The following is a 27,539-nucleotide window of genomic DNA, read 5'->3' as shown; positions in this document are numbered from 1 at the left end:
AATATTGTTTTTTTTTTTCCAAACAAATTTATGTCCAATTTAAAAATGTCAAATAGAACCAGCTGGCATATGCGGCTTAGCCTTAAAAGCTGTGAATACTTCTGCTGCAACGTTAATGTGGAATCCAACAAAGACCAACTTCACCCACTACAAGATTTGTTTATCAAATAATACATTTGCTAATGAATATTACATTTTTGGAACCATGACTGACCATACAGTTACAGATCTGACTCCTGGTGGCACTTACAACATCACAGTACAGAGAATAAGAGGTGATATTGAAGGATATAGATCATTTATCCAGGTGGTTGCAGGTTTGTAAATGTTTTCTACAGTTAAATAACCATATCTTATAGTGTTAATACTTAGAATGATAAAATAAAAAAAAAAAAAACTGGCTTTTAAGGACTATGGGATGGATTCATTCAGTTCTTGTTTAATATAATAATATAATATAATAAAAATAAATATTTATATTATATGTAATATAATAAATAATATAGTAATATAATCTAATAATAATATTATTATTGATGAGGCAATTGGGGTTAAGTGACTTGCCCAGGATCACATAGTTAGTATGTGTTAAGTGTCTGAGGTTGAATTTGAACGCAGATCCTCTTGATTTCAGGGCTAGTGCTCTATCTATTATATCATCTGGCTGTCCCCAAGCCTTAATTTCTTGAGCTCTGTCTGTAGCCTTTAATAATACAGGTAAAGGATATTCAGTATTTTCAGACCTATTTTTGCCAATAGTTTTAGGCTGAGTTTACATGAGGTATGTTTTGCAAATACTTGGCTGCAAACCCTCTTTCTCTCACTCTGTATTGTCTGCTTGGAATCGTGCTAAGATAAGGCAGAGTAGGAACCTGACTCACTGGTAACCAATCAGAGACATGTGTGTGGAAAACTCCCCTCCAGATGACATAAATCAGTCTAAACAACTGTTCATAAATAAAAATGAAAGCAAATGTGAAAATGTATAGAGGAAATGGTTTGGGCACGAAGGTAGAGCCACCTATCACTATTTCATTTCCTAATCAAAATGATTGTTGTTAGAGAGAGTTCAGAGCTTTCTTTTGGAATGCTTGGATCTGGGTGGGGGGAAAAGGACAGATGTATATTTTCCTTCCTTTCTTGTTATCCTCCCATCTCTAATAAATAACTGAAGAGTCGGATGAATATGCGGTACTTTTAAATATACTCTGTACTAGACTGTACTTTATGTTCTAATATATTTATACATAAGTGTGCCTGTGTATAAATATAATATTATATATATGTACAAATATTTTTATATATGGATTTTAAAATACTATATTTGAGCTAGAGAATAAATTATCAAATACAGTTTAGCAAAAATTAAACTGATCAGACTGAGGAAATTTTTCAGTAATAGCTACATTATATATTTCTATACTACATAATAGTCATTCTCAAGAAATATTTAGTTGAGATAAACAGCTAAAGAGATAAGTTAATGTGACTGGGTAGTTAGCTGGCAATAGCATTCTCTTGAAATACCATTATTTAGAGTTGTTTTATAATTCTTAATCATTTTAAACTAAAAAAGATGTTCTTTAAAATGTGTTTTTATCGTAAGAACCTGAAAGACCAGCAAAACTTAAAGCCTTCAATATTTCAACACACTCCTTTTCTTTGCACTGGAGAATGCCTTCTGGACATGTGGAAAGGTATCATGTGGTTCTTGTTCCTGATGGTGGCGTTGTTGCAATCAGAGATCTTGGCCATGGGGAGTATCAGGTATAGTTCTCATTGAGGCACTTTGTTTAAATGTGATACTAACGGGAAAATTCTTTATGAAACTAATGAACTATAAAAACTCACTTAAGTTTTTGTGTTGTTGTTGTTGTTAGTATAGGACAAAGACAAAATTATCAATGCCAAATTTATGAGCATAAATATCCACATTGAAAGGTTGTTACCTTAACAACAGCTAGTGTATCTTTCTTTCTTTCTCTTTTCTTTAAGTCTACCATAAACCTCCGGCCAGTCATCCAAGGGTTCATGAATAGTTTAACAAAGTAAGGGCAGTGCTATTGAGTAATACATGCTCCTTAATTGTGTACTTGCCAGGAAGATCTGTCCTTAAATCATTAATGCAGGCAACATTTCCCTGTAAAGCCATCAATGTAATTCTACTGTCTGAAAAATGTAATAATGATGGCTTTTCTTATAATATTTGTCTTACTTTTTTTTGGATCTTCAGAGACACAGGTATTGCATAGTCATGTTTAACTGAGAGGGTTGGAGAATGGGCTAGCTATAAATTCTCAAGAATTCTTATTGAAAGCTTCTTTCCAGTGGCAGTAAAGTCGGCAGTTTTGTAGAATTTATCCAAGGCAGAGATATTGACATATTAGTTTATGTATTACTGCATTATATATATATATATATGTATATATATATATATATAGTAATACATATCTAGGTATATATTTGAAATATATATATATATATATATTTCTGTTTTAAAGTAAATTACTTGTTATTTATTGATATACTCTTACAAACTCTTTTATGTAATATAGTGCCTTAGTTCCTTGAGGATGTTTTTCATCAATTATTACCTCTGATTTTAGGAATAATAGATTTTTTTTTTTTAGCTCTCTTACATTTTCTTCCTTCCTTGAAAGAGTTTTGTCTTTGTCTTTGATTTCTCCTTGATACTATAGGTTGATGTCTCAAATGCTGTTCCTGGGACAAGGTACAATGTAACCATTTCTTCAGTTTCTGCTACTACTTTTGGTACACCTGTTAGTAAAATGGTGACAACAAATGTGACCAGTGAGTATAATGTACATTCTATGTATATTTTGTTTTTTATAGATATGTTTAAAAATTATTTTCATAGTAATTTTAGGTACTCCAAACCTTTACTTAATTTTGTTGTTGTTGTTGAAAGTGTTTACCTACCTACATATTACATGCATGAAAATAAAATTTTTAAGGAAAGTTTCTCATTGAGGAGAAAATGAAAATGATCAAACAGCAGTTTTGAACCCAACTTGGATTATGATGATCATTTGTGCTCATTTTTAGACTTCTTTAATGTGGAACAAATGAAAATAACTATTTTATATCTGCTTATGAATTTGAGAATCTGAAATATGTAGAGTTATACATAAAACAACATTTCTCAGAAAGGACTAGCAAGTAAATAATTATAATAATATTAATAGTAATAATAATGTGCTTTTAGTTTTAATTTGGATTTCTTATTTTAAGAATGATTTTTAAATGACTTGGCATTAAATGTTGTTTGGTCTATGAAGTTTTTTTAATGTTCCATTTTTTACATTCTTAGAAAAGAATGTTGCTGGTATTACCCAAAGCATTTAATCATTTTTTAAAAGCATAGTGCTAAGGAGAGCTGTTTCACACTGAGTCCATTAGTCTCCAGGAACTTCAAAGGTCTAGGTTGAAAATATCTTTTCTTCCTTATGAACTGTGGAAATACTCAAATTGTTACTTGACGTTTTAATTAAAGGCATTTTGTTTTTACAGATCCAGGGCCTCCCGTGTTCCTTGCAGGTGAAAGAGTAGGATCTGCTGGAATCCTTCTTTCTTGGAATACACCACCAAAACCAAATGGAAGGATTAAATCATATATTGTTAAATATAAGGAAGTTTGCCCATGGATGCAAACCACTTATACACAAGTTAGAGCAAAACCAGATAGTTTGGAAGTGCTTCTTACTAATCTTAATCCTGGAACAACTTATGAAATTAAGGTAAGTATTAAAGGCTTTCTGCATAATGTTGTGTTTTAAATTAAGTACTTGTTTAGTATTATGAAAATTAAAAGTAAAGAAACAATTTATTTGAATTCTTGCTAAGATAACATAAATTATGCAGGAACTTAGGGGAAAATAATAAAAATAATTGTTTCATTCCTGTCCTCTTTTTTGGGGGGGGGGTGTTCTGGATCATTAGTGAGATTATATAGTTATATTTTTAGGTCGAGTAAAATTTTTTTTCTATTCTTATAAGTAATTTATTAAAGCAAAAGATAAAGTTTCTCCCTCTAGTTACTAATGTGAAAAACAAATTACTTTTGCAAGTAAAAAAATTAAGTTTGTCATTTGGTTCAATAGAAAGCATCCTGAGTTTACAGTCAGAGAGTTCAAATCTTGGTTTTGCCATTTACTACTGAAGTAAGCTTAGATAGACAGTTTCTTTTCCCTGGGCCTCAATTTCCTCACTTAAAATGATGAAATTGAACTAGATAACTTCTAAAGTAGTTTTCATTTCTAAATCTATTATACTTCTCTGTTAAATAATTATGACATTGAATTGGTCTTTTTATTTCTGTCTATTAGTTTTCTGAGGCCAAAGACCTGCATTTTAAAAAAAAGTTAAGAGGTTTTTTTTTTTTTTTTTTTTTTTTTTTGGTAAGGACAGATTCCATAAATGGGGTAATTTAAATATTTCCACACTTCATTGATTTTAAATGTACTAAATCAGCAAAAGGATTGTTTGCAGCTCCAAATAAGGAGGAAATAGGTAAATGACAGCACTAAATTACATTGACTTTGTAAAATTATTTATAATAAAATGTGGCCGTGATATTTTTTCTTGGGAAGGATAATGGAAAATTTAGATTAAATAAAAAATAAGTCTGGTTATTTTCTTAAAAATTTAATAAGCATCTGGCTTTTAAACACTGAAGAAAATTTAAAGATAGTTTTATAGAACTTAAAGTTTTTTTTCACAAAAAGTATTTTATTGATTTAAAAATAATATTACTATCATTTCCTGATCAACCCCTCTCCCCAAGAACCTTCCTTTGTAACTAAGAAGTACTATTAAGTAAAACAAAACAAAAAAACCAAGTAATTACAGTGACCATGCCTAGGTGACAGAGTGGATAGAGTAGGCCTGAAGACTCATCTTCCTGAGTTCAAATCAGGCTTCAGACACTTACTAGTTGTGTGACCTTGGGCAAATCATTTAACCCTGTTTGCTTCAGTTCCTTCCTCTGTAAAATGAGTTGGAGAAGGAAATGACAAACCACTTCAATATTTGTCCAGAAAATCCAAATGGGATCATGAAGTGTTGGATACAGTTAAAATGACTGAACTAAAACAATCAATTCTCTAAAGTTCCTTTGTAAAAATTCAGTTAATTAATTTTAATTTTCCTTTTTACAAAACTACTGCTCTCACTTCCCAGTTACAAAGCCTGTTCACAAAATAATAAACAACAGTAAAAAGTAGATAAATGAAACAGACACTTTGCCCACATTTCATAGCATATAACTCTTCCTGCTGCTATAGCTGCTCCTCTCCAGCTAGCTCAGAAAGGGCTGTATCATCATTAGTCCTTTAGCATCATGATCAATTATTTCATTGATATGATTTCTTCAGGTTCTTTCTATGAGGTAACTATCTTTAGGGTTACATTCCTTACTCTTCTGTGATATGAGGAAGATTATCATAATGGTGGCATAGGGATAAAATGCTGAGACTGGAATGAGAAAGACCTGAGTTCAAATGTTGCCTTACACCTTGCTGTCTATGTGAATCTTGACAAGTTACTTAACATCTATCACTATCAGTTCCCTCAGCAGTAAATGAGGATAACATATTATGTATAACAACAATAACAAGTTACTAATATTTACATCATGCAACTAAGCACTGTGCTATGTGATTTACATTTATTTTCTCATTTGATCCTCACAACAACCTCAGGAAGGAACTGATGTTAATATCTTCATGTTATAGATGAAGAAACCGAGGCATTGTTATGAGAATCTAAGTAAATCAAATGAGAAAATGTTTGTAAAGCAATCAGCACAGAGCCTGGCAAATAGTAGATGCTTAATAAATCCTTTATTCTTTCCTAACATTATTTATACAAATTCAAGTTTCTCAATTTATGTTCAAAATGTGCTTATATATACCTTTTAAAGATCATTACATTACTGAATTAAAGATGACATCTTGTACTGAGGTTGCATGTAACAATAATTAATGTTAATTGGAAAAAAGTATTATTTTTGTCATTATGAACCACAGAACTCAATCAAGCAGATCCTCAGAGTAAAGAATTCCATTTGCTTTGCTGTTGATTCTTCGAGATGCCTTGAACCATTCTGTCTATGGCAAATATACTGAAGTGGTTTTCCATTTCTTTCTCCATGGGATTAGTGACTTGCCCAGGGCCATCTAGATAAAAAGTGTTTTAGGCTGCATTTGAACTCATGTTTTTCTGATTCCAGAGTCACTGCTATATCCACTGAATCATTTAATTGCCTATTTTCATTGCTACCAGTCATAAAATAAATGTGAATTAGATTTTATTAGGGACTGGATCTGTGATTTCATTAGTTTAGGGAACTCCCAAATGAGGAAATTCCTTCTCCTATAGATTGCTATATCTTATGCAACTTGTTAGAGTTGTCTAAAACAAAGCTTCTTAAACTATCACTTGCAAGCCCATATGGAGTCATATAATTGAATCTGGAAATCATGAAATTATGATTTAATATAAGAAAGATTTGGTTTGTATACCTGTTTATAAACCTAAATACCTGGGGGAGGTCACAAAAATTTTCCCAGGCAAAAGGTGTCTCAAGTGGAAAATATTTAAGAATTCTTGGTTTAGAGCATTAAGATGCTAAGCACTTTTGTTATTTGTGGTTTTTTAAAAAATTCAATAGTATTTTATTTCTCCAGTTACATGTAAAGATAGTTTTCAACATTCATTTTTGTAAGATTTTGAGTTGCATTTTTTTCTCTATCTCTCCCTTATCTTCCCTCTCCCTATGACACCGACCAATCTGATGCATTTTAAACCTATTTCCATATTGGTTAGGTTGTGAAAGAACTATCAGAATAAAATTTAAAAAAAAAAATGAAAAAGAAAAAGCAAACAAAAAAAGAGCTAAAAATAGCATGTTTCGATCCATATTCAGTCTCTTTAGCGCTCTCTCTCTCTCTCTCTCTCTCTCTCTCTGGATGTAGGTGACATTTTCCATCCCAATTCATTGAGAATTGTCTTGGATCACTCCATTGCTAAGAACAGCTAAATCTATCATAGTTGATCGTCACATAATCTTGCTGTTACTATGTAAAAGGTTCTTCTGGTTCTGTTCCCTTCACTCCAGCTTCAGTTCAGATAAATCTTTCCAGGCTGTTCTGAAGTAGAGGCTAAGCACCTTTTACATAATTGCAGAGCTTTAACTTGAATACAGTGTAACTTGTTCTGAAACTGGTCCTCTTCCTACTATTCCAAACTGCCTCTGCAATATTCTAATTCTTGTTCTAGGAAAGCCTGTGCTTTTATAAAGCTTAATATAATTAAAGATTCATAGGCCAAAGAACAAACAGCCCATTTTTCCCCTTTTTGTATGTCAGATGAAATATGCTTAGCATGGTCCTTCTAAAGGAGGTTGCTTTAGGATAATAAACACAGGCTAAATTCTTTCATGGATATTCTCAGCAGCTAATCTAAAGAAGTGCTGCTGACAGAAGGAGGAGTCAGCAATCAGAAACTTTCTCCTTAGTCAGGCTGACAAAGCTTCTCAATATGGCTTCTTGCATTTCTTAATTCAAAGTTCTTGGGCACCCTTGATTCTACCTTTGAATTTCAGAGTCTCACTATCTTTTCATTTTTTTTTTTTCACATAACTATCAGCTACTGACTTCCATTGGCAATGCTTGATGTTGCACATTTTTTTTTCTTGAAATATTTTAATATTAAATTATAGAAGAATGTACAATGACATAAGAAGTAGTTCAGTACAATAGATAGAGAGCTGGCTTTGGAGCTAGGAAGATATATATGGATTTAAATGCCATCTCTGATACTTATTGGACATGGGATTCTTGAAAAGTCATAACCTGCCAATACCATTGACAACACCATAAGACTACAGATTGAAAAGAAGGTGTATTTGGGAATCTGCAATGACGGAGAATATACCTCACTTTTATCTCCCCATATTAATGAAATTAAAGATTTAGCCCTACCCAAAATTATATGGGAGAAAGTGAGATATACCTTGCACTTGACTTGTAGAAATCTCATGCCTAGGGTTGGCTTTATTTTTATTCATTGCAAAATTGTGAGTGTTGAAAGAACCAGAAACAAAAACCTGATATTTTTGTGATTTTGATTTCACTTTTTTTTACTATTTCTTTTTGGGAGTTTTAAAGTTGTTGTGATATACAGTCTTATAATCAACTCATATGCTATTCTTTTCGTTTATTTTAGGTGGCTGCTGAAAACAGTGCTGGTATTGGGATATTTAGTGAGCCCTTTCTCTTCCAAACTGCAGAAAGTGGTAATTCTCCTAAACCATTCATTAATATAAATTAATTTAATTACATATGTATTTAATTTGTCATCAGTGACTTTAAAAAAATCAGACATTGGCCTGATATCCCAAATGATAACATTTATGAACATTGGAATCTAATATTGCTGTTTCTTGGCTAGTAATACATAGAGTGAAAATCTTTTTGTAACCATGTGAAAGTAAAGGTTAATCATTTAGAGGTATGTGACTGTCTGTTGTTGTTGAGTCATTTTTCATTTGTTTACTCTTTGCGACCCCATCTGGGGTTTTCTTGGCAGAGATGCTGGAGTAGTTTGCCATTTCCTTTTCCAGCTCATTTTACAGATGAGGAATTGAGGCAAATAGGTTAAATAACATACAATAGCTAGTGTCTGAGACCAGATTTGAGCTCAGGAAGATGAATCTTCCTAATTACAGTCTTACCACTTTACCACTGTATCTACTATGCCACCTAGCTCTCCTGTGCTATCTAGCTGCCCTTCCTTTTTTAGCAAAAAAATTTTTTTTCAATTTACAAGCATCCATTTTCACTATCTCCTACTTCCCCTAGATAGCTATAGTCAAGCAAAACAAATTCACAGGTCATCTCCCAAAATATTTATCTTTCTCTGCATTTTTATTCCTTAAAATATATATATATATATATATGTATGTATATGTATATATTACAACTACTAATTGCCCAAAAGGAAAAGATCAGCAAGTCATCTGAAAGTGAAATTCTGTTTGTTAAATCAGAAATTAATTGTCATCTTCACTGGCAGAATGAGTATTCCTAGATATCTTTTCAAGGATGGAATAAGTTTCTTTATTATAGATGTATCTTAAGGATTAATATTAAGATTCTATCTGCCTTATGGTGGAGAACTTTTTAGAAAGTATGGTTTCCAAAACTGGTTCACTTTTTACTAAATCCCATTGAATAGTGGCATAGTATTTTAGTGAGATTTTATTAAATAAGTTAACATACATTGCTAGAAATCAGTCAGTCTGAAATTAGTGAGAGAGAGCTGTCCCTGTTTAGAGAATTTAATTCAATGGTGGAAAAATGTTTTGGTTGAATAAAGACAGTCATAATAAAACATTAAACTTAAATTTAAGCCACTGTTTTCTATTGAGTAAAAATGTTTTAAATTAGTTGCATTGTTTTAAGCTCACCATCTGTTAATAAAAGATGTTTTATTTATTCTAATTTTAATTAATACTTTGTTTCAATTCAATGAAATTTTTTCATCTCAATATGTTCTTTTTAAATTCACAAAAAAGCTGAATGAGGCTCTTTTGTTAATTTTCTAAGGCTTAGAATGTCATAGATTCATAAACTCAAAAGATCATTTTAGATATAAGGGGACTTTAGGAACCATATAGTCTAAATCTTTCACTTTACATTTGAGAAAGCTATAGCTCAGAAAGGTTATGTAACTTGGCCAATATTGCACAGCTATTAAGTGTCAAGGATAGGATTAGAATCCATGTTTTTTTCCTAAGGTAGCAGTGAAGCAATTCCCCAGAAAATTATTAACACTATGTGAATAAAATATTTCACATTTTCTTACAATGATTTTAATGAAAATATGTGCACATAAATTTATTTAAAATATGTACAAATAAAACTATTGCAATACATTTAAATATTCAATCTAGGTTTTAATTCTATTTTACTAGTCTAAATTCTAAATTCTATTTTACTAATTTAAGAGCACCTCAAGAGCAGTGACTGTCTAATGTAAGTCTTGTATCTTTCAAAGAACTTGATACAGTGATCTAAACATAGTAGATGTTGTGAACTTGGGTCATTGGAAGTTTAGTGGTATCCTCAACAGAAAAAGGCAAGCTAAGAACAGGGAAGATATAGCAGAACAGGTCAGTCTTCTGGTAGTTTAAGTTCCAGGTTAATTTAAAAAGATATTGGGGAAAAATTAATGTTGGAATATTGTTAATGAGAATAGTGAAAAATAAAGCTGGAAAAATAGAATAGAATCAAAGCTTGGGGGTTTTAAACATTGTTCATTTAGTCAGTCCACAGGCACAAATTCTTACTATGTTCCAGGATTGTGGCAAATGTTGGGGATAAAAAGAAAAGTGAAAACATTTCTGCTTTCATGGAGTTTTTTAAGGAGGGAGATTATAACCAAATAACTAAATATATAGTTCTGTATATACACATCTCATCTTCTTTGCCTGCTCCTTGAACCCAGGACAATTCCAGGAATAAAATAAGCCTTAAATCATGTTTACTCTATGATGAGTGAAGGATGTTTGGAGAAAGGAGAGGCTTTAGTCACTGGAATAATTTCTGAATCTATTTCAATAGTCTAAAAGGAGTAATGAAGGTCTAAAATAAGGTGGTGATATATGAATGCAGGTGAAAAAATGCATATAAGAGATATTGCAGAGTTGAAATAGATAGGAGTTGGCAAAAGATCCCCAATCGATATTTAGAGGGACAGAGAAAAACATGTCAAACATAACTCTGAGGTCTCTAGTCTGCAGGAGTAGGATCAAACATGAACTCTTCTGTTTGTCCTTGAAAGCCTTACACAAGATGGAATATTTCTACTTCTATAGTCTCCTGACCCATTATTCCCATCCGTGCATTCTTTGTTCTAGTTATCTTGGTCTAATTACTGATTCTCACATTTGACACCCTTTCTTCCAAGTCCATGCCTTTGCTATGGATTGTGCAATGCAATTCATGACTAGAATGCTCTTCCTTCTCATCTGTGCTTCTGTGAGTCCCTAATTTCTTTCAAATTTCAATTCAAATGTAATTTTTACATATAAGGCTTATTCTGTTATTCTCTAACTGGCTGCTAATGGCTTCCCATCCAAAGCTATTTTATTTATGCTTTTTATGTATCTTGCATCTTCCTATATATATGAGCATGTTGTTTCCTACATTGGAGTATAAGATTTTATTTATGCTAGGGACTGTTTCACTTTTGTCTTTTTGATCTTAACCAAGTACCTGAAACATAATAGTCTTATAAACAGGTTTGCTCTTTGATTTTTGCTATCAGTAGAAGTAGGGAGGTTAGCAGGATGAATCGTTTTTTGAGGAAAGATAATGAGTTTATTTCTGGATGTGTTAATTTGTGAGGCATTAGCAGAGCATTTAGGTGGAGATGTCTAGCCAGAAGAAAAAGATATAAGACTGGAACTCATAAGAGAGATTAGGCCTAAATATATAGATATTAAAGTTTTTTGAACAGATATGATATTTAAAACTATTAAACAGATGAAATTATATTATATTTGAAACTATTAAACAGATGAAATTATAATTAGAAACCATATGTAGAGAGAAGAGAAATGGGAAAAACTCTTGAGTACAGCCCTATCCAAAAATTGAGGGATATGGAGAAGATGAACCATAAAGTGGAGGTAACCATAAAGGAAGCAGAGGTAGAAATAAGAACAAAGCCAAATGTCGTAGGAGCCAATGAAGGAGAAGGTTTCTGTAACACTTAAGAATGACTGATTTATAGCTTTTGCCAAATTCCTGCTTAGATGCCTTGTTTCATGTACAAAAGATAAATAGGAATGGATTAGATAAAATTAGATTTAGAGTTGGTTGATTGGATAGATTCAAAGCATAATCTTTAATGGTAAAGATCAACATATCAAGAGGTCTTCAGTGGAATAGCCCAAAAATCTGTGCTTTACCCATATTATTTAACATTTTTATCAATGATTTACATGAAACAATGGATGTAACACTCATTAAATTTACAAATAACCTAAAGTTAGCAACATATTAGATGCCAGAGTCAAGGCCCAAAAAGATCTTGAAAGGCTAAATAAATGTAATTAGATGAAATTGAATAGGGATAAATGGAAAGCCTTACCTTTGGCTATAGAAAAATCTGGCATTTCATCAGCATCCATAAATTTAATCATCAGATTTATACAGATTATTTCCATATCTACATATTTACCCTTGTCTTATTTTTCTTCCAATTCTTCATTATAAATGGATTTTTTGATATCTAAGACTAGATATTCAATAAGGATCTCAGAAACAACATGTAAAAAAAAAACCTGAAATCTTTCAGATTTGTTTTTATTTGTAGTGATTATTGTATAACTTGTTCTTTCCATTCTTCATTCTTCTTCAGTTCATAGAGATCTTCCGAGTTTCCTCCCAAAATACTCATATAATCACAATAATACTCCATCAAATTAATATATCATAATTTATTCAGAATCACAATAGGTGGGCTCTCCATTAATTTCTAGGATTTTGCTATTATGGAAAAAAATCAGCCATAAATATTTTTGTATATAAGGGCACTTTTCTTCCTTCTTTCATCTCTTTGGGGTTATACACATAGTAGCAAGATTTTTGGGGGAAAGTGTTTTTAGATTAGTGATTTTGGGGCAAAATTCCAAAATGTCCCTGTCTTAATTCAGAGCTCTACCGATAATCCCACTTGGACCAGCCCCATCATTGCTTTAGTGTATCTTTTTTCCCATTGCCTTTCTAAGATTTGTCATGGTTTCCCCCCATCCTCCATCATCTTTGTCAGTGGCAGTTTGATAGGCCTAAGTTGGAATCTCAGAGTTGCTTTAATTATAATTATAATTATTATAATTTAATTATAGTTATAATTTAATTATAATTATAATTATTATAATTTAATTATAATTATAATTTAATTTGTCTAGCTATTAATTACAAATTTGGATTTTTTTCCACATGAAGTTGTTGACTGGTTAGGTTTATTCCTTTGAAGACTCCCTTTCCATATCTTTTGATAATTTATTTTACAGGGAATGAATCCTATAAGTTTGACTCAATTCCTTACATATCTTAGATATAAGCCCTTTATCAAAGAAATATATTGCAAAAACTTTTCCCCAGTTACCTGATCTTCTACTAATTTTAACTGATTTGATTTTGGTTTTATATTCCAAAAACTTCTAAATTTTATGTAATTAAAGTTCTTCCTTTTATTTTCTGTGATCCCCATTATTAACTTTTTTCTTACACATAGATTAGAAAGGTAATATCTTTCTTTCTTCTTTAATTTTCTTAAAATATTGCCTCATACCCAAGTCAGATATCTATTTGTAGCTCATCTCAGTATATGATATAAGCTGTTGGACTATATCTAATTTACAACAAATTGATTTTCAGATTTATTGTCAGTTTTTGTTAAATATTGAATCCTTATTATCTTCAGATTTATTATTATATATCATTAACTTAATGATACTGTGTTTATGTGCTTTTGTATGTTGTACATCTAATTTGTCCTATTTATTGACCTCTTCTTTTGAATCAGTGTAAGTTGTTCTGATGATTATTATTTTGTAGGATAATTTAAGATCTGATACTAGTAGACCTTTCTTCTCACTGTTTTTTTATTATTTTCCTTGAGACACCTGACCCCTTATTCCCCTACATGAATTTCATTATTATTAATTTTTCTAGTTCTCTAAATTAATTCCTTGGTAATTTGTTCTATTGAATAACACATTAAGAGATATGTGAATAACACATAATCTACTGAATAACACATTAAGAGATATATAACTCTCAAGAATTGGGAGGTGATGGTTCCATTATACTTTCATCTATTCAGATTTCATCTGTAGTGTTGTATTCAATTGTAGGGATGTTAATTAAGATGGAAGTGATCACATTGGTAGCATTCAGAGGAATGCAATCAGAATGGTGAAGATTTTTTACTCCATGTCATATGGGGAGCAAATAAAGGAATTGGCATGTTTATCCTGGAAAAGAGAAGTCTCAGGAGGGGCATAAGAGCTGTTTAGAATATTCTAAGGATTGTCTTGTGGAATAAGTATTAGCCTTTTTCAAACTTAACCTCAATGAATCAGGAGTGATTAGTTTACATTGCTTAATAATAATAATTATAAGCAAAGTTAAGCTTGATGTCTGGGAAAACTTCCCAATGACTAAGACAGTCTCAAAGTGAATTGAACTGCTTTTAGAGGTGATGGGTTCCTCCTCCTTGGAGGTCTCCAAGCAGAAACTGGGCAATTTACTTTAGCTGTGTTGTAATGCTTATTCATTTCCTAGTTGAATTGGACTTTGAAGGCTGCTGAAATCCAACTCTCAAATTCTGTGATTCTCTGTAGAAGTGGCCCAATATTATGTCGGAGAAATACAAACTCTGGCAAATCATATAAAGTGGAAAGACTTAAATTAAAACTGAGTCTGACTGTATATTATCTGAGCACCAACCTGGCTAAGACCAAAGAGATTCAACATCAATTTGACCACAGGATCATGATATATATATATATATATATATATATATATATATATATATATACACATATATATGTATATATATATATTTATTTTTTTAGTGAGAACTCTCAAAATCTATTTAGTAAGTTATAGAGAACCTGTCTTCTGCCCATTTAAAAGAGGAACCACACCAATGTAAATTGTAAATCATTGGATTATTGAAATGTGTGATAGCTTCACCAAGAATAATTTTTATTTTGGAGAAACACTCTGGGATTATGTTTTAATCAGTGTAGGAAATTATTTTTTGAGAAAACTCCCTTTGTATGTTACAGATAGACACATGTTCTACAACTAGTATTTTTCAAAGTGGTATCTGGAAGCACTGACCTATTATATGGTTTGTTCAGGTTTTCTCAATTAATATATGCTAAATGTAGGCCTTGGGTTGATAAAATCATAGATTTAGAGGTAGCAGGGACCTCAGTCCATCTAATCAAAGTCATTTATTTTACAGACGACAGAGAAACTGAGATCCAGAGAACATAATAGACTCAGAGTCACAAAGTTAGTGTCTAAAGCAACATTCAAACCCTGATCTTCCTGATCCCATGTTTAGAACTCAAATTGTACTAAATTGGAGGCTAACTTTCTACATATTATGCCACATCATCTCATATACTTTTAAAGCCTTGATATTTTTGTTAAATGCTAAATTCCATTTCCTTTTCATTTAGTCTATTATTTATTATTATATTAATATAATATATAATTATATATAATATATATAATACATTAATAATAATATAATAAATAATAATTAATTATAATAAAAAACTAATATTAGAATATTATTTATTATTCTTCATGAATTTCTCATTTTCTTATCTTCTTATTATCAGATGCATCTATTATATAATTTAAATTTTTTATCATGTTACTCATATCAACTTTTTTCCCTGATCCTAATTTAAACTTCTTAAATATTTCATATAGTTTCTTGTCAAATTTTGGGATGATTATCTATATATACTGTTAAAATTGCTTTCCAGACTAAGCTTTTGGTGTCTTAAAACTAAAAACCTTAATTTCACTAAAACTAATTTCACTAAAAACTAAAGGTAAAAGGCTTAATTTCAGCTTCATTCTTTTTTCACTAATGACCTGTCATATTTTTCAGATCATATATCTATTTTCCTCTAGTGGCATCATGCCATCTCTCCATCATTTTTATACACTTAAAATTGTAATTTATCAGTACATTTCTGGCCCATATAAATGATATTGATACTTTTTCTTCATAAATATTTACTTACAGGTTGGATAAGAACTGATAGGTGATTTCATTCATTTGGGAAAATTCCAGCTGGGGCAACTCCCTCTACCAATACAGTTTGGTACTTTCTTTTCAACTTAAACTCTTAAAATTATATATATATATATATATATATATATATATATATATATATATATATAATTTTTTTCATTAAACATTTCTCAATTAGAAGTAGTTTTTAACCTTCCTTTAAAAAAAATTTTAGATACAAATTCTCCTGTTCTTTTCTATCCCTCCCTCCTCCTTCAAAGCAATTTGAAAGAGAAGTTATGCAAAATATATTTCTGTGCTAACTAGCAGCCTAGACTCTTTTAAGAGTTACCTAGAACACTGACAGGATAAGTAACTCACTCAGGGTAAGTAACATAGATAGTATGTGTCAGAGGTCTTTGTTTCAAAAACTTTTCTTTAGTTACTACACTAAGCTGCTCTCCTTGTTTGTTGCTATAATTTCCATTTGAAAGAGAAAAGTCATTTCCTCACTTATATTCTTATTGTTCTTCCTTACTGAAAATAAGGTATAAATGCATCATTAAATATTAAATGTATTTTGGGGTTGATTATGCTCAAATTACCTACATGGCTTATTTACTTTATTTCCATGTAATTAGAATTAGATAAAAAGACAAAATTCTCAGGCATATTTAATGTTAGTAATATTAACAAAAAGATCTGGCTGTTCTTCTGCTCCTTGAAGGTCCTTAAAGACTATGTATTGCCTCTAAAATAAACATGAAATCCTCATTCTGGCATTCAAAGCCTTCCATTACTTGGCTCCTACCTACTTTTCCATTATTATTTTGTATTCTTCTCTTCATGAATTCTCCATTCTTGGCAATAGATCAAGTGCCAATGTTCAAAGGTCTAGAGAATATAGTGGCAGCATAGATCATTTTCTAAATTACTAGAAAAAGTGTAGTTGATAATTTTCTGCCCAAGCTAGAGGTCTGAACCAGAAAGATCGGTGTTAAAAGTCCTGTCTCTAACATGTACTGACCTCAACAACATATGTAACATTTCTATCCTCTAGGAAGCTCTCTACCACATAAGTGCCAGAGAAAATGCTGATTTGTATTGATAGAGGGATTTCCTCATCAAAAGTTCCCTAAAATCAATGAAATAATAGACCATATTTGCCCAATAGAGTAAGTAGGACTTTACAGGTGTCTGTCTACAATCATTAGGAAGAAGCCAATGACTAGAGTGTAATGTCAATTCTTGGGTCTATTCCAAGGGGATGGTTATGAGAGGTATCAAAATCTTTCCAGAAAATGGAAGGTAGAGGGAGACATTAGCAGGAAGTTTGGGAAGAAGGGGTCCATGGTCTAATATGCTTCACAAAAACAAAAAGCAAACAAACAAAAGCAACTGTTTGCTCAAATGTTTTGCTTTTCCTTTAAATATGTTAGAATATTCAACATTTAGAAAATATTTGATGTGGATAAACTTAAAAAAAATTCCATTATAACACTGAAACCATCGTGGAATTGGGGATGCCTCATTCTGGTCTCTTACTATTATGAGTTTCAGTCCTGAAGAAGAAGTTTGGTCTCTAAAGAATGAAGTAAAGTATTTTTTTTTAAATAACCTCTTACCCTTTGCTCAGGACCCTAGAACCTTGTGGAAAATCACCTACAGCTTAGGCCAGAATCTTATCTGGAATCTTTCCCAACAGGAATTAGAAAACTACTGAAGGTATAATAAAGAATAGGTATAGGACAGTTATTTATTTCCTCAACACAAAAGTCTTGCTTCAAACAAAAGATTCAGACTAGAATGGATAGGTTTTTTACTTATCTAGAATAGATAGGTAGCTTTTTACAAAGTAAAAAATTGTTACTGTGTAAAAAAGCATTTCTTCTTTCTTTTTTCTGAGTAACTTTTTATTCAGGATAATTTTAAATGATATCCCAAGTATATGTCTTCTGATTAATTGAATATTTTCAAAATTATTTCAGTTAAGATGGAAAACTTAGAATTTTATTCTTTCTTAAGTTTCACAGTAATATGTCTATTTATAACTCATTAATGTTTTCCTTAGCTCCAGGCAAAGTGGTGAATCTCACTGTGGAGACCTTCAATTATTCAGCAGTCAATTTAATTTGGTATTTGCCTCGGCAACCAAATGGTAAAATTACTAGCTTCAAGATAAGTGTCAAGCATGCAAGAAGTGGAATCATAGTGAAAGATGTCTCAATTAAAGTTGAGGATCTTCTCTCAGGGAAGTTGCCAGAGTGTAATGTAAGTATCATAAAATGGTATCCCTATTTTAAATATGTCCAGAAAATTCTTTCATTAAATTTAATGTGTAACCTTATTGACATAATTCCTCATTCCTTTTGTTTACAAGGATCTCCTATTTAATGTCAAAATCTTTCATAGTCCCCACTTCTTCTCATATGGTAGCAGCCATATTATTAAGCAAGGACCCTTTATTATTTTTTAACCAAAAATATTTTTAATCTCTTTGAAGATAACAGTCATACTATTAAGATTTGTTTATCAAAAATATTTATGATGATATGCATAGCATATCATGATGGACATCTTGATGACATTAATTAAATTTGGTAATGCTTTTAAATGAATTTCTTTTATTTTATTCATTATCATATTGAAATGTTAGCAAAAAAAACCCTAAACAATATTGGAGACAAAAAATAATAACAAAAATATTTCCCAAAGAGATATAATATTGTAGTGTAAGAACAGTTGACTTCCAATTCTTCTACTGATGTGAGATTCGACTAAGTGACGATGTTTTAGTGTCTAAGATAGGTCTTTAAATTGAAGAGGAGTTTTCAGTCTATATTTGGAGAGCTAGTTTCCTCAAGAGGACTTCATTACCTCAATGAAATCATGTCTTCATGTGGGAAAACCATTTATTTTTTCATCTTTCAGAAGGTATGTCTGCTAACTAAAAATGAAAATGAGAATGTTTGGATTCTTGGACTCCTTGGAATAATTCTGTAACCTCCCCAGGATCCGTAGCCCAAAGGTTACAAGCCACTGACTTATCCTATTGGATTGTGTTTATAGTTGAAGTGACTATGTGATGTAAAATATGACCATAGTGTCTTCAGTCAAGGTCTATAGACTAGTGTCTATCAAGTAACCAACCAACCAATTAATTTATTAACCAAACACTATGTTTTAGGCACGGACTATATTATAAATTTAGTTAGATAGGAGGGTTCAAAATAAAGTACAATGAGAGATTTAAAGAGGGAAACATAACTTCCATTTGTAACAGGGTAGAAGCAGATAATAGGAAGATTGGGAGGTGAGGGAGATCAAAGAAGTATTAAGTTTCAAAAAATTCTTAGGCAAATTTTAAATTTAAAGGAGGTAAAATTAAGCTGAACAAGTGTCCTCAGAATCTTATACTATATATGCACTTATTTGTAATCAGATAAATACATATTCACATGCATTTATACATCTTTGTGTATATATGCTTATGTATAAATGTATACATATTGAAATGTGTATATAATTTATACACCAATGTGTATAAACTTGTGCATACATTTATACATATACATATATATATAAAATACACACACACATGCAAATATGAATATAACTTGGGAATTTGAGGCATTTTGTCTGATGCTATCTATACAAAAAACTTCCATTTGGTCTATAGAAAGCTGATTAGAGGTTAGAGATTAAATTTTCATCAATTATTAGCCAACATTTATCAAATGCCTACTATATGTTATTCTTCTGAAATTTCTTTCCATTTAACCATCTATATCATATATCATATTGCCTAGTTATTTGCACATTGTTTCCCCCATTAAAATGTAAGCTTCTTGGGTATAGGGACCATGTTTTTGTTTACCTTTCTTTGTATCTTCATACATTAGTACAATGCTTGACACAGAGTTTTTTAAATTAATAGTCTACATTTATTTTTAAGGTTGACAAAGTGCTTTATGTCCATGATCTTATTTAATCCTCAAAATAATCTTGTAGTACAGATATTATCATTACATTTTATATATTTGATTTAAATATATCAACTATTATTTGAAAATTTAACAATTTATTTAATCATGTAATTATTTGGTTATTATATAATTGTTATGCAACATATAAATGTTATGCATACAATATATAATACATATAATATGATATGCATGTATACATATAATAATAACATATAATGTTATGTAATGTATAACTACTTATTATTATGTATTTTTACTCTACTTCATCTGGATAGTGAGATCTAAAAGGATCTCCTATTAATAGAAATAAGCCAGTGCTGGACAGTTTATATGATCTTAAAGAGATGATTGGGATATCAAGAGATTAAATGCTTTGACCAATTCCAAATACCAGTAACGTCAGAAGTTAAACACAGAGGAGGAGCTTGAACCCAAGTCTTTTTGGCTCTGAGTTCAGTTATTTATCTATTACACCAATGCTTTCCAAAGTGAGGACCAGGTCCTTTGGAAACCATATTTTTATACTAGGATTGTCATAGACTGGCCCCAAACTCTGTGTTATCAGTCAATAACAAAGTGGAAATATAAGCTGTATCCCACCCTCCTTATTAGACTTATCCTTATCCCTCAACAATTCTCAATTCAGTTCCCTCTGCCTTGAGATTCCTGACTCCGCCTTTCTGAGTCCAGGATTAGTCTTTTGTGTCTCTTAGGCATTTGTAGCAATAGTAGGTCTATTGGGAAAATTTTACACCAAACCCTGACCCCTCGATCACTTCATGGGTATTGTAGGCATTCACTAAGAATGGGCTTTGCCCTGACTATAGTGAATGGTACATCATAACCCTGCCTTCCCCTGTTTCTTTTTGGACAAGATAGACTGAGTCACACAGAATGATCAGGCATGAATGTGTCATTATTTTTATTATTTTTCCTTTCAAACTTCCCTAATTAGAGTCAACCTTTCAGTCACACAGGTTGTCACAATCTCCACTTCATCTTTGATTTCTCACTTTCCCTCGTCCCTGATATCCAGTCATTTACCAAATCTTGTCCTTTATGCTTTCATATGTCTAACATTTGTCCTCTTCTTTTTGCTTAGCATTAGCTAAGCTCTTTTTTACCTAGACTACTAAAGTAACCTCCTAAGCAATCTTCTAACCTCACAGTTCTCCCCTCTCCAATCAGTATTCCATAGAGTTGTTCACTCCTTACTCAATAAATACCAATGACTCTCAACTGACTTTAATATAAAAGAATTATTTTATTTTTAATTATTTTTAAATTTATCTTTTAGATCAATTTTAGAATAAACGTAATCATGAATATAGTAACATTATATGTAATTTATAAATAAGTCAACATATATATCAGTATATGCTTAAATTTAAATATATATATATACACATCATTAATTATATATATATCTTTCTATGTATATATTAGTGATTGAGCTATATGATCAAAAAGTTTGGTGACCAGTGCACTCCACCACACTGTCTCTCACACTATATATATTCCATTTTACATATTAGGACACTAAGGTTCAAAAAGGTTAGATGTTTTAAGTCATGGTCAAACAACTTTAAAAGAATGGAAGGGGACTCTGACCATACCTGAAGCTGGTAGATGATATGGTAAATAGAGCACTGGATTGGGAATCTAGAAATCTGTGTTCAAATCCTGTTTCAGACATTTAATAGATGTTTTAATTTCTCTCAAACTCAGTTTCCTCATTTGTAAAATGAGCATAATAATAGGTCTTCCTGACTCCAGTCCTCAGTCCACTTACTGAGTATGAAACTGTTTTTAAGGATATATATATATATATATATATATATATATACACACACAGAGATATTATATATAAGGAGATTATATATATATATATATATATACATATGTGTATATATATATATATATATATATATATATGGCATGATTTTTTAAGTGGTGTAGCTTTGCAAGTCTTAATTCAATATAAAAATGTTAGCTATTATATCTCCAGATCCCAAGTCATGTACTCTTTCACTACACTACATTTTCCATATGCTAAGGGCTAGTAGAATAATTGACTCTTAGTAAATATCAAATGGTAATGGACGTGTCACGCTATTATATTTTCCCTTCATATTGAATCATTTTGTTCAACAGGAAAATAGCGAATCTTTTTTATGGAGCACAACCAGACCTTCACCAACATCTGGTAGAGCTACATCACCTCCTAGGATCACATACATACCCAGTGCCCTGGCAATGAGTCGAAAAAGTTCGGTGTGGAATGAGCCTATCAGTTTTGTAGTAACCCACTTGAGGCCATACACCACATATCTGTTTGAAGTCTCTGCAGTTACTACAGAAGCAGGCTACATTGACAGCACCATTGTCAGAACTCCAGAATCAGGTAAGTATCATTTAATGGGAATGAGGAGGTGGATGAAGATTTTAAAAAAAGATAGAAGAAGTAAGACTTAAATTACAAGAAAAAGGTTATACACACAAACACATACATATTCACATACATATATACATACCTACTTATTTATGACTAAATTTTTTTCTTAAGGACCAGGTCTTAAGCCAAAAACAATCTGATTCTAATTGACCACCAACAAGTTCTAGGTCACTTGGTCATTGTTTGGGTCTTGATGAATTCAGATTGAATGTAACTAGCATTCATTTCTGCTTTGGCCAAAAATCCTGAGAGTCCTTCCCTTTCTAGATTCATTCATTTATTTATTTAGATTTTTTTTTGGACTAGCAAAAGAGGAGATTCTTTCAATTGCTATTTAGTCTTAATCACTGAATTGGTACAATCTCAGTCAAAATGAGATCTGTTGAAGACCTGAGCTTAAAAAAGCCATGGTCTCCCATCTTTACAGGGCCATCTCTAGTCATTATGATATAAATCTTGCCACTGGATCCAGATGGCCGTGAAGGGAAAAGTGAGGCAGGTGACCTAGCACAGTCCTCCCTCACTTAAATCCAATTCACTTGCATGCCATGGCATCACATCCCTGATGTCAGGTCCTTTTCAAGAATGAAGGACAAACAGTATTGTCAAGTGAGTGAAAATGATCTCTTACTACTTTCATTTGGATTTCCTTTATTAATCCTCTTTGTTTTTGAGGTTTCTCTTTAAAACAAAAATAAAACAACAGTATTTTCAATTGAATGAAAATGATTTCTTACTACTGTGTTGGATTTCCTTTAGTAATCCTCTTTGTTTTTGAGGTTTTGCTTTAAAACAAAGCAAAAGATCCTTAATAACATCTGATGATGCAGCTTCAAATTTATAATAATCTTTTCTACTACTACTGAGGATATAGAAAGTATAAAGGATATTTAAAAAAAGAAGAAAGAAAAAAAGAAAAGGAGAAAAACATTGAAAGCCATTTTCTTTGATCTAATTCTTATAATCCTAAATCTCGCCATTGGTAGGTTTTGCTTTTTCTTTGTTTTATTGTCCAAATCAGGAAGTCTTAATCTAGGTTCTGTGAACTTTTTCCAAAACATATTTTGATAAGTGGGTTTTAGTACAATTGGTTATTTTTGTAATCTTATGTGTTTTTGTTTATGGATTTTAAAAACATTTATTATTTATTAAATTTATGCATTTATTCTGAGAATACTACAGTCTTGTGCCCAATGCCAAATATTAGTATGAGACAAAATTGTCAGTGATAACCAGGAGCTCCATACATCTGTCTAATACAGATGTATTATACTCAATAAAAAGGATGACATAATCAGTTTTAAACTTCGATACAGGTTATTTTCTGCTTTTCAGACATATTTCGAGAAACCATAAGTGTCATCTGATTTAAAAGTATCTAAAATTTGATTTGGAAATAAAAATCTTAATAAAATTGAATTATAAAATAATGCACAGGTAAATAGAACATATCCTGTAAAGATACATGCCACACTAAAGAAAAGCCAGTAATCACCACAAATATTCATTAATGCCTATTATGTATTAAGTGCTGAAGATATAAAGAAATGCAACGATAGTTCCTGCCCTCAAAAAGCTTTTAGCCTAATGGGGAAAGACAATATAGTAGAGGAAGCTGAAAAGTAAGAGAGGTACTTGAAGATAGGGCATGTTGGAGAAGTTCCTTGCAGTGAATGAGATGATGAAATGAAATGAAATGAAAAGATGGCTTGTCTGGGCATTCTTCCTAAATGGAGACCCTTCAAGGAAATTTCCACTGTCCAGCCTGTAAGTAGAGGTAGAAAGGGAACCCACAAATAGAAAATATTGAGGAGGTGTGAAATTCAGGGCTGAAGTGATGGTGCAGGATGAAGATCCTGGGCATGATGGAAAATTCCAGAAGAATGTAACTAGGTGAGAATACGCTAATATATATATATATATATATATATATATATATATATATATATATATAAAACATAACATAACAAACAGATGATCAATTTTCTCTTTTTTTGTTTTTCTTTGTTTTTTCTTATTTTTTTAAACACATTGCTTTATGAGGAAAAAAATATAGCAAAATGGAAAAACCATGGAAAAGATAAAAAACCCAGAAAAAAAGAAGTGAATATGGCATGTGTTGATTTATATTTGGTCTCCTTAGTTCTTTTTCTGGATGCCAATGGCATTTTCTGTCCAAAGTCTTTTGGGATTGTTTTAGATTACTGAACCACTGAGAAGAACCAAGTCTTTCATAGCTGATCATCTCACATTCTTGCAGTAATTGTATATAATGTATTCCTGGTTCTGCTTGTTTTGCTCAGCAATAGTTCGTATAAATCTTTCCAGGCTTTTCTAAAATCAGCTTGTTCATCATTTTTATAGAACAATAATATTCCATTCCCTTTATATACCACAATTGCTCAGCCATTCACCATAATTTTATTTTTCAAATTAAAAATACACATGTTCTGCTAATTTGATATTTCCTCTGCTATCTTTTTAATATTCTATTATGTAAATTTGCTGTTCACAATCAATATGATGTAAAGTGCAGATAGAGAGCTGGCCTTGAAACTATGAAGTACCACTTCCAACCCATATTGGTAAGTCACTTCACTTCTCAGCTCTCTAGCGCAACACTCTTAGACATATATTGACAGTGAGTTCTCCATAGCTTATAGTGATTAAAAAGAAAAGAAAATAAAGTTTCTTCATCTGGAAGTTTCTCAGACTAATATAATTTTATGTCCAATTCCTATCTCTATTATGTAAAGCTAATTAAAACTCTTTAATATGAATGAATACCAATTATTATCCATGATTTTTTTCTGCAGTGCCTGAGGATCCACCTCGGAATTTGGCAACAGGAAACATCACAGAAAATTCTTTTTCCATTTCCTGGGATCCACCAAGTATAGTAACAGGAAAATTTAGTTATAGAGTTGAACTGTATGGCCCAGCTGGTAAGCCTGAAACACTTTTATGATCACCTTTTGGGGGGAAAGATCATGACATAAGGCAACTAGGTTTCTGTGATTTACAATTCTGAGCATGGAAGTGAAATGTAGTAAGGATATTCGAGACTTTTAAAACGTTTCATTCAAAAGAGAGTATAACTTTGCTGTGCAAGATGTAGGCTGTTTAATTCATCAAGCCATGAAGCAGAATAGCTCTGAGAACATTTGTTCTTGATTGGGAACAATGGAGAGACTCAGGTTTCCTGCAATCATTTCATCAGATTGCTCATTTACCATGAAACAATGAAATTCATGTGGTTTTGCTTTTGAACTTTAATAAATTAAACAATAAAAAGACACAACCATTGGTGTTTAATAATATATGGATTTTGAATCATTGGAAAGTTTAGAGGGGTTGGGAATTGGCTGAGTCTATTTGGCCTCCTAAACATTTGTGTACTTTTTTTGTGTATGTATGCTATTATTTATGGAGGCAGCTAGATGGTGCAGTAGATGGATCATTGAATATGGAGTCAAGAAAGACTCCTAAAAGAACTGCTATGTATCCAGAAATGTCACATCAAAACCCAATGTTTCAAAGTAAAGGGGAAAATATATTACAAGCAGCCAGAAAGAAAGAGTTTAGGCATCAAGAAACTACAAAGAAGATCATGCAAGACTTAATATCAACTCTAACAAAGGAAAGAAAATACTGTATTTTTAGATTGCATAAGGCAAAAGATTAAGGCTTTCAACTTTACATCTAACAATTTCAGCATAGTGAGAAGTAGCAGCAGAAGACAACTCCCAAATGTTTCCTCATTATATTTTTAAAATTTTGTTTTATTTTTCAGTTCTAAGTTCTGTCCCTTCAACTTTTACTAATTAAAAAAAGCAACAAAACCCAAAGTCCATTATAAATATGTGTCCTCAACCAAAACAAATCCTTATACTACTAGCCTTCTGAGCTTGTTTTTGCATCTACTCCTAGTTTCAGAGGATTTCTTTCAAATAGGTTAATCCAAATTTATTGACAGCTAATTAAAATCTGGCATGAATTTTCACACAGTACACTTTTAAAAATATTTGATTTATAGCTTATAGAAAGGAGATAATTATACATTTAAGCACTTTTCATCACTCAAGTGATTATTTCCAATAAAAGAGACAACTTATATAGAAAGAAAAGACATTTAAAGCATTATATTTTTCTCTCCTTTGACTGGTTGTTCTTTATTTAAAAAAAAAAACTGCAAAAGCAAAACAAGAAAACTAGACCTTCTGTCCAGTATTTGTAAACTTAGGAATTTTTAATTTCAAAAGTATCATATAGCCATAATATAATTTGAGACTTTTAATATTGCTAATCATCAAAAGCTTTGACATAAAACAAAACTGTAAAAATTGTAAATCAGGGAAGATTATTGACCACATTGCATTATTTTATATTGATAACATAATATTTAAAAATAATTAGCTATAATTATTTTTATGCTTTAGGAAACCCAGATGTATATATTTGAATAATAGAGCATGAATTAGCATTTTTATCATTCAAATAATATCAAATATCAAATAATCATTCAAACTTAGATAAGCTTATAATATGTATCTTCTCTCTTTCTCTTTCTCTTTTTTTTAGGTCATATTTTGGATAATAGCACAAAAGACCTTAAGTTCACATTTACTAATCTGACACCCTATACAACATACTATGCATATATTGGTGCTGAGACGAGTGCAGGAATTGGACCCAAGTCAAATCTTTCCATTTTCACTCCTCCAGATGGTAAGAACAATGGTAAAATATGAAAAATTAATTTTTTAAAAAAAGAAATATATAAAGATTTTAGGGTGGTGAGCAAAATAAAGAATGCAGACTTAAACATTATATATTGGAGCACTGAGTGTAGCAATGATGTCCAAGTAAAATAGAAATGCATTCCTATAGGCATTATATTGATTTAGAAAACCACAATTTGACATCTATTTTTGTTATAGTTTTATTCATTTAAAATATTTCTAATTACATCTTTATGTGGTTCAGGCTGTACATGAGAATTTTGCAGCTAGTATAGTATTTTTGACACTTCTGTTGTAAACTATACCTCATTTATCAATTTAATAGAGTTAGTATGGTATAATGCATGAAACACATGGATCTGAAATCAGGACACCAAGTTTTCAGTCCTCCCCGTGCATCTTAATAACATAACTGATCATTGGCAAAATAGTTTTTTAGCGCCTCTATTTCATCAGTGAACAGGAATAACATTTGTGTTGTCTAATTGAGATAGA

The 27,539-nt window shown here is 31.3% G+C and overlaps 1 protein-coding gene across 1 annotated transcript in view; it reads left to right on the top strand.

The window, feature by feature from the left end:
- PTPRQ (protein tyrosine phosphatase receptor type Q) overlaps window positions 1–27,539 on the top strand; it is a 313,790-nt gene that overhangs the window by 57,261 nt on the left and 228,990 nt on the right. Inside the window, exons 19-27 of the mRNA XM_031941204.1 lie at window positions 57–317; window positions 1,607–1,767; window positions 2,700–2,811; window positions 3,532–3,758; window positions 8,248–8,317; window positions 17,933–18,132; window positions 22,002–22,251; window positions 25,119–25,247; window positions 26,884–27,030. Coding sequence (XP_031797064.1) covers window positions 57–317; window positions 1,607–1,767; window positions 2,700–2,811; window positions 3,532–3,758; window positions 8,248–8,317; window positions 17,933–18,132; window positions 22,002–22,251; window positions 25,119–25,247; window positions 26,884–27,030 — 1,557 coding nt within the window. The remainder of the gene's footprint in view (window positions 1–56; window positions 318–1,606; window positions 1,768–2,699; window positions 2,812–3,531; window positions 3,759–8,247; window positions 8,318–17,932; window positions 18,133–22,001; window positions 22,252–25,118; window positions 25,248–26,883; window positions 27,031–27,539) is intronic.

The sequence above is a fragment of the Sarcophilus harrisii genome, chromosome 5, assembly GCF_902635505.1.
Source record: "Sarcophilus harrisii chromosome 5, mSarHar1.11, whole genome shotgun sequence".
Lineage (NCBI taxonomy): Eukaryota > Metazoa > Chordata > Mammalia > Dasyuromorphia > Dasyuridae > Sarcophilus > Sarcophilus harrisii.
Note: the sequence above shows the minus strand (reverse complement) of the source record. Positions and strands in the feature narration are given on the sequence as shown.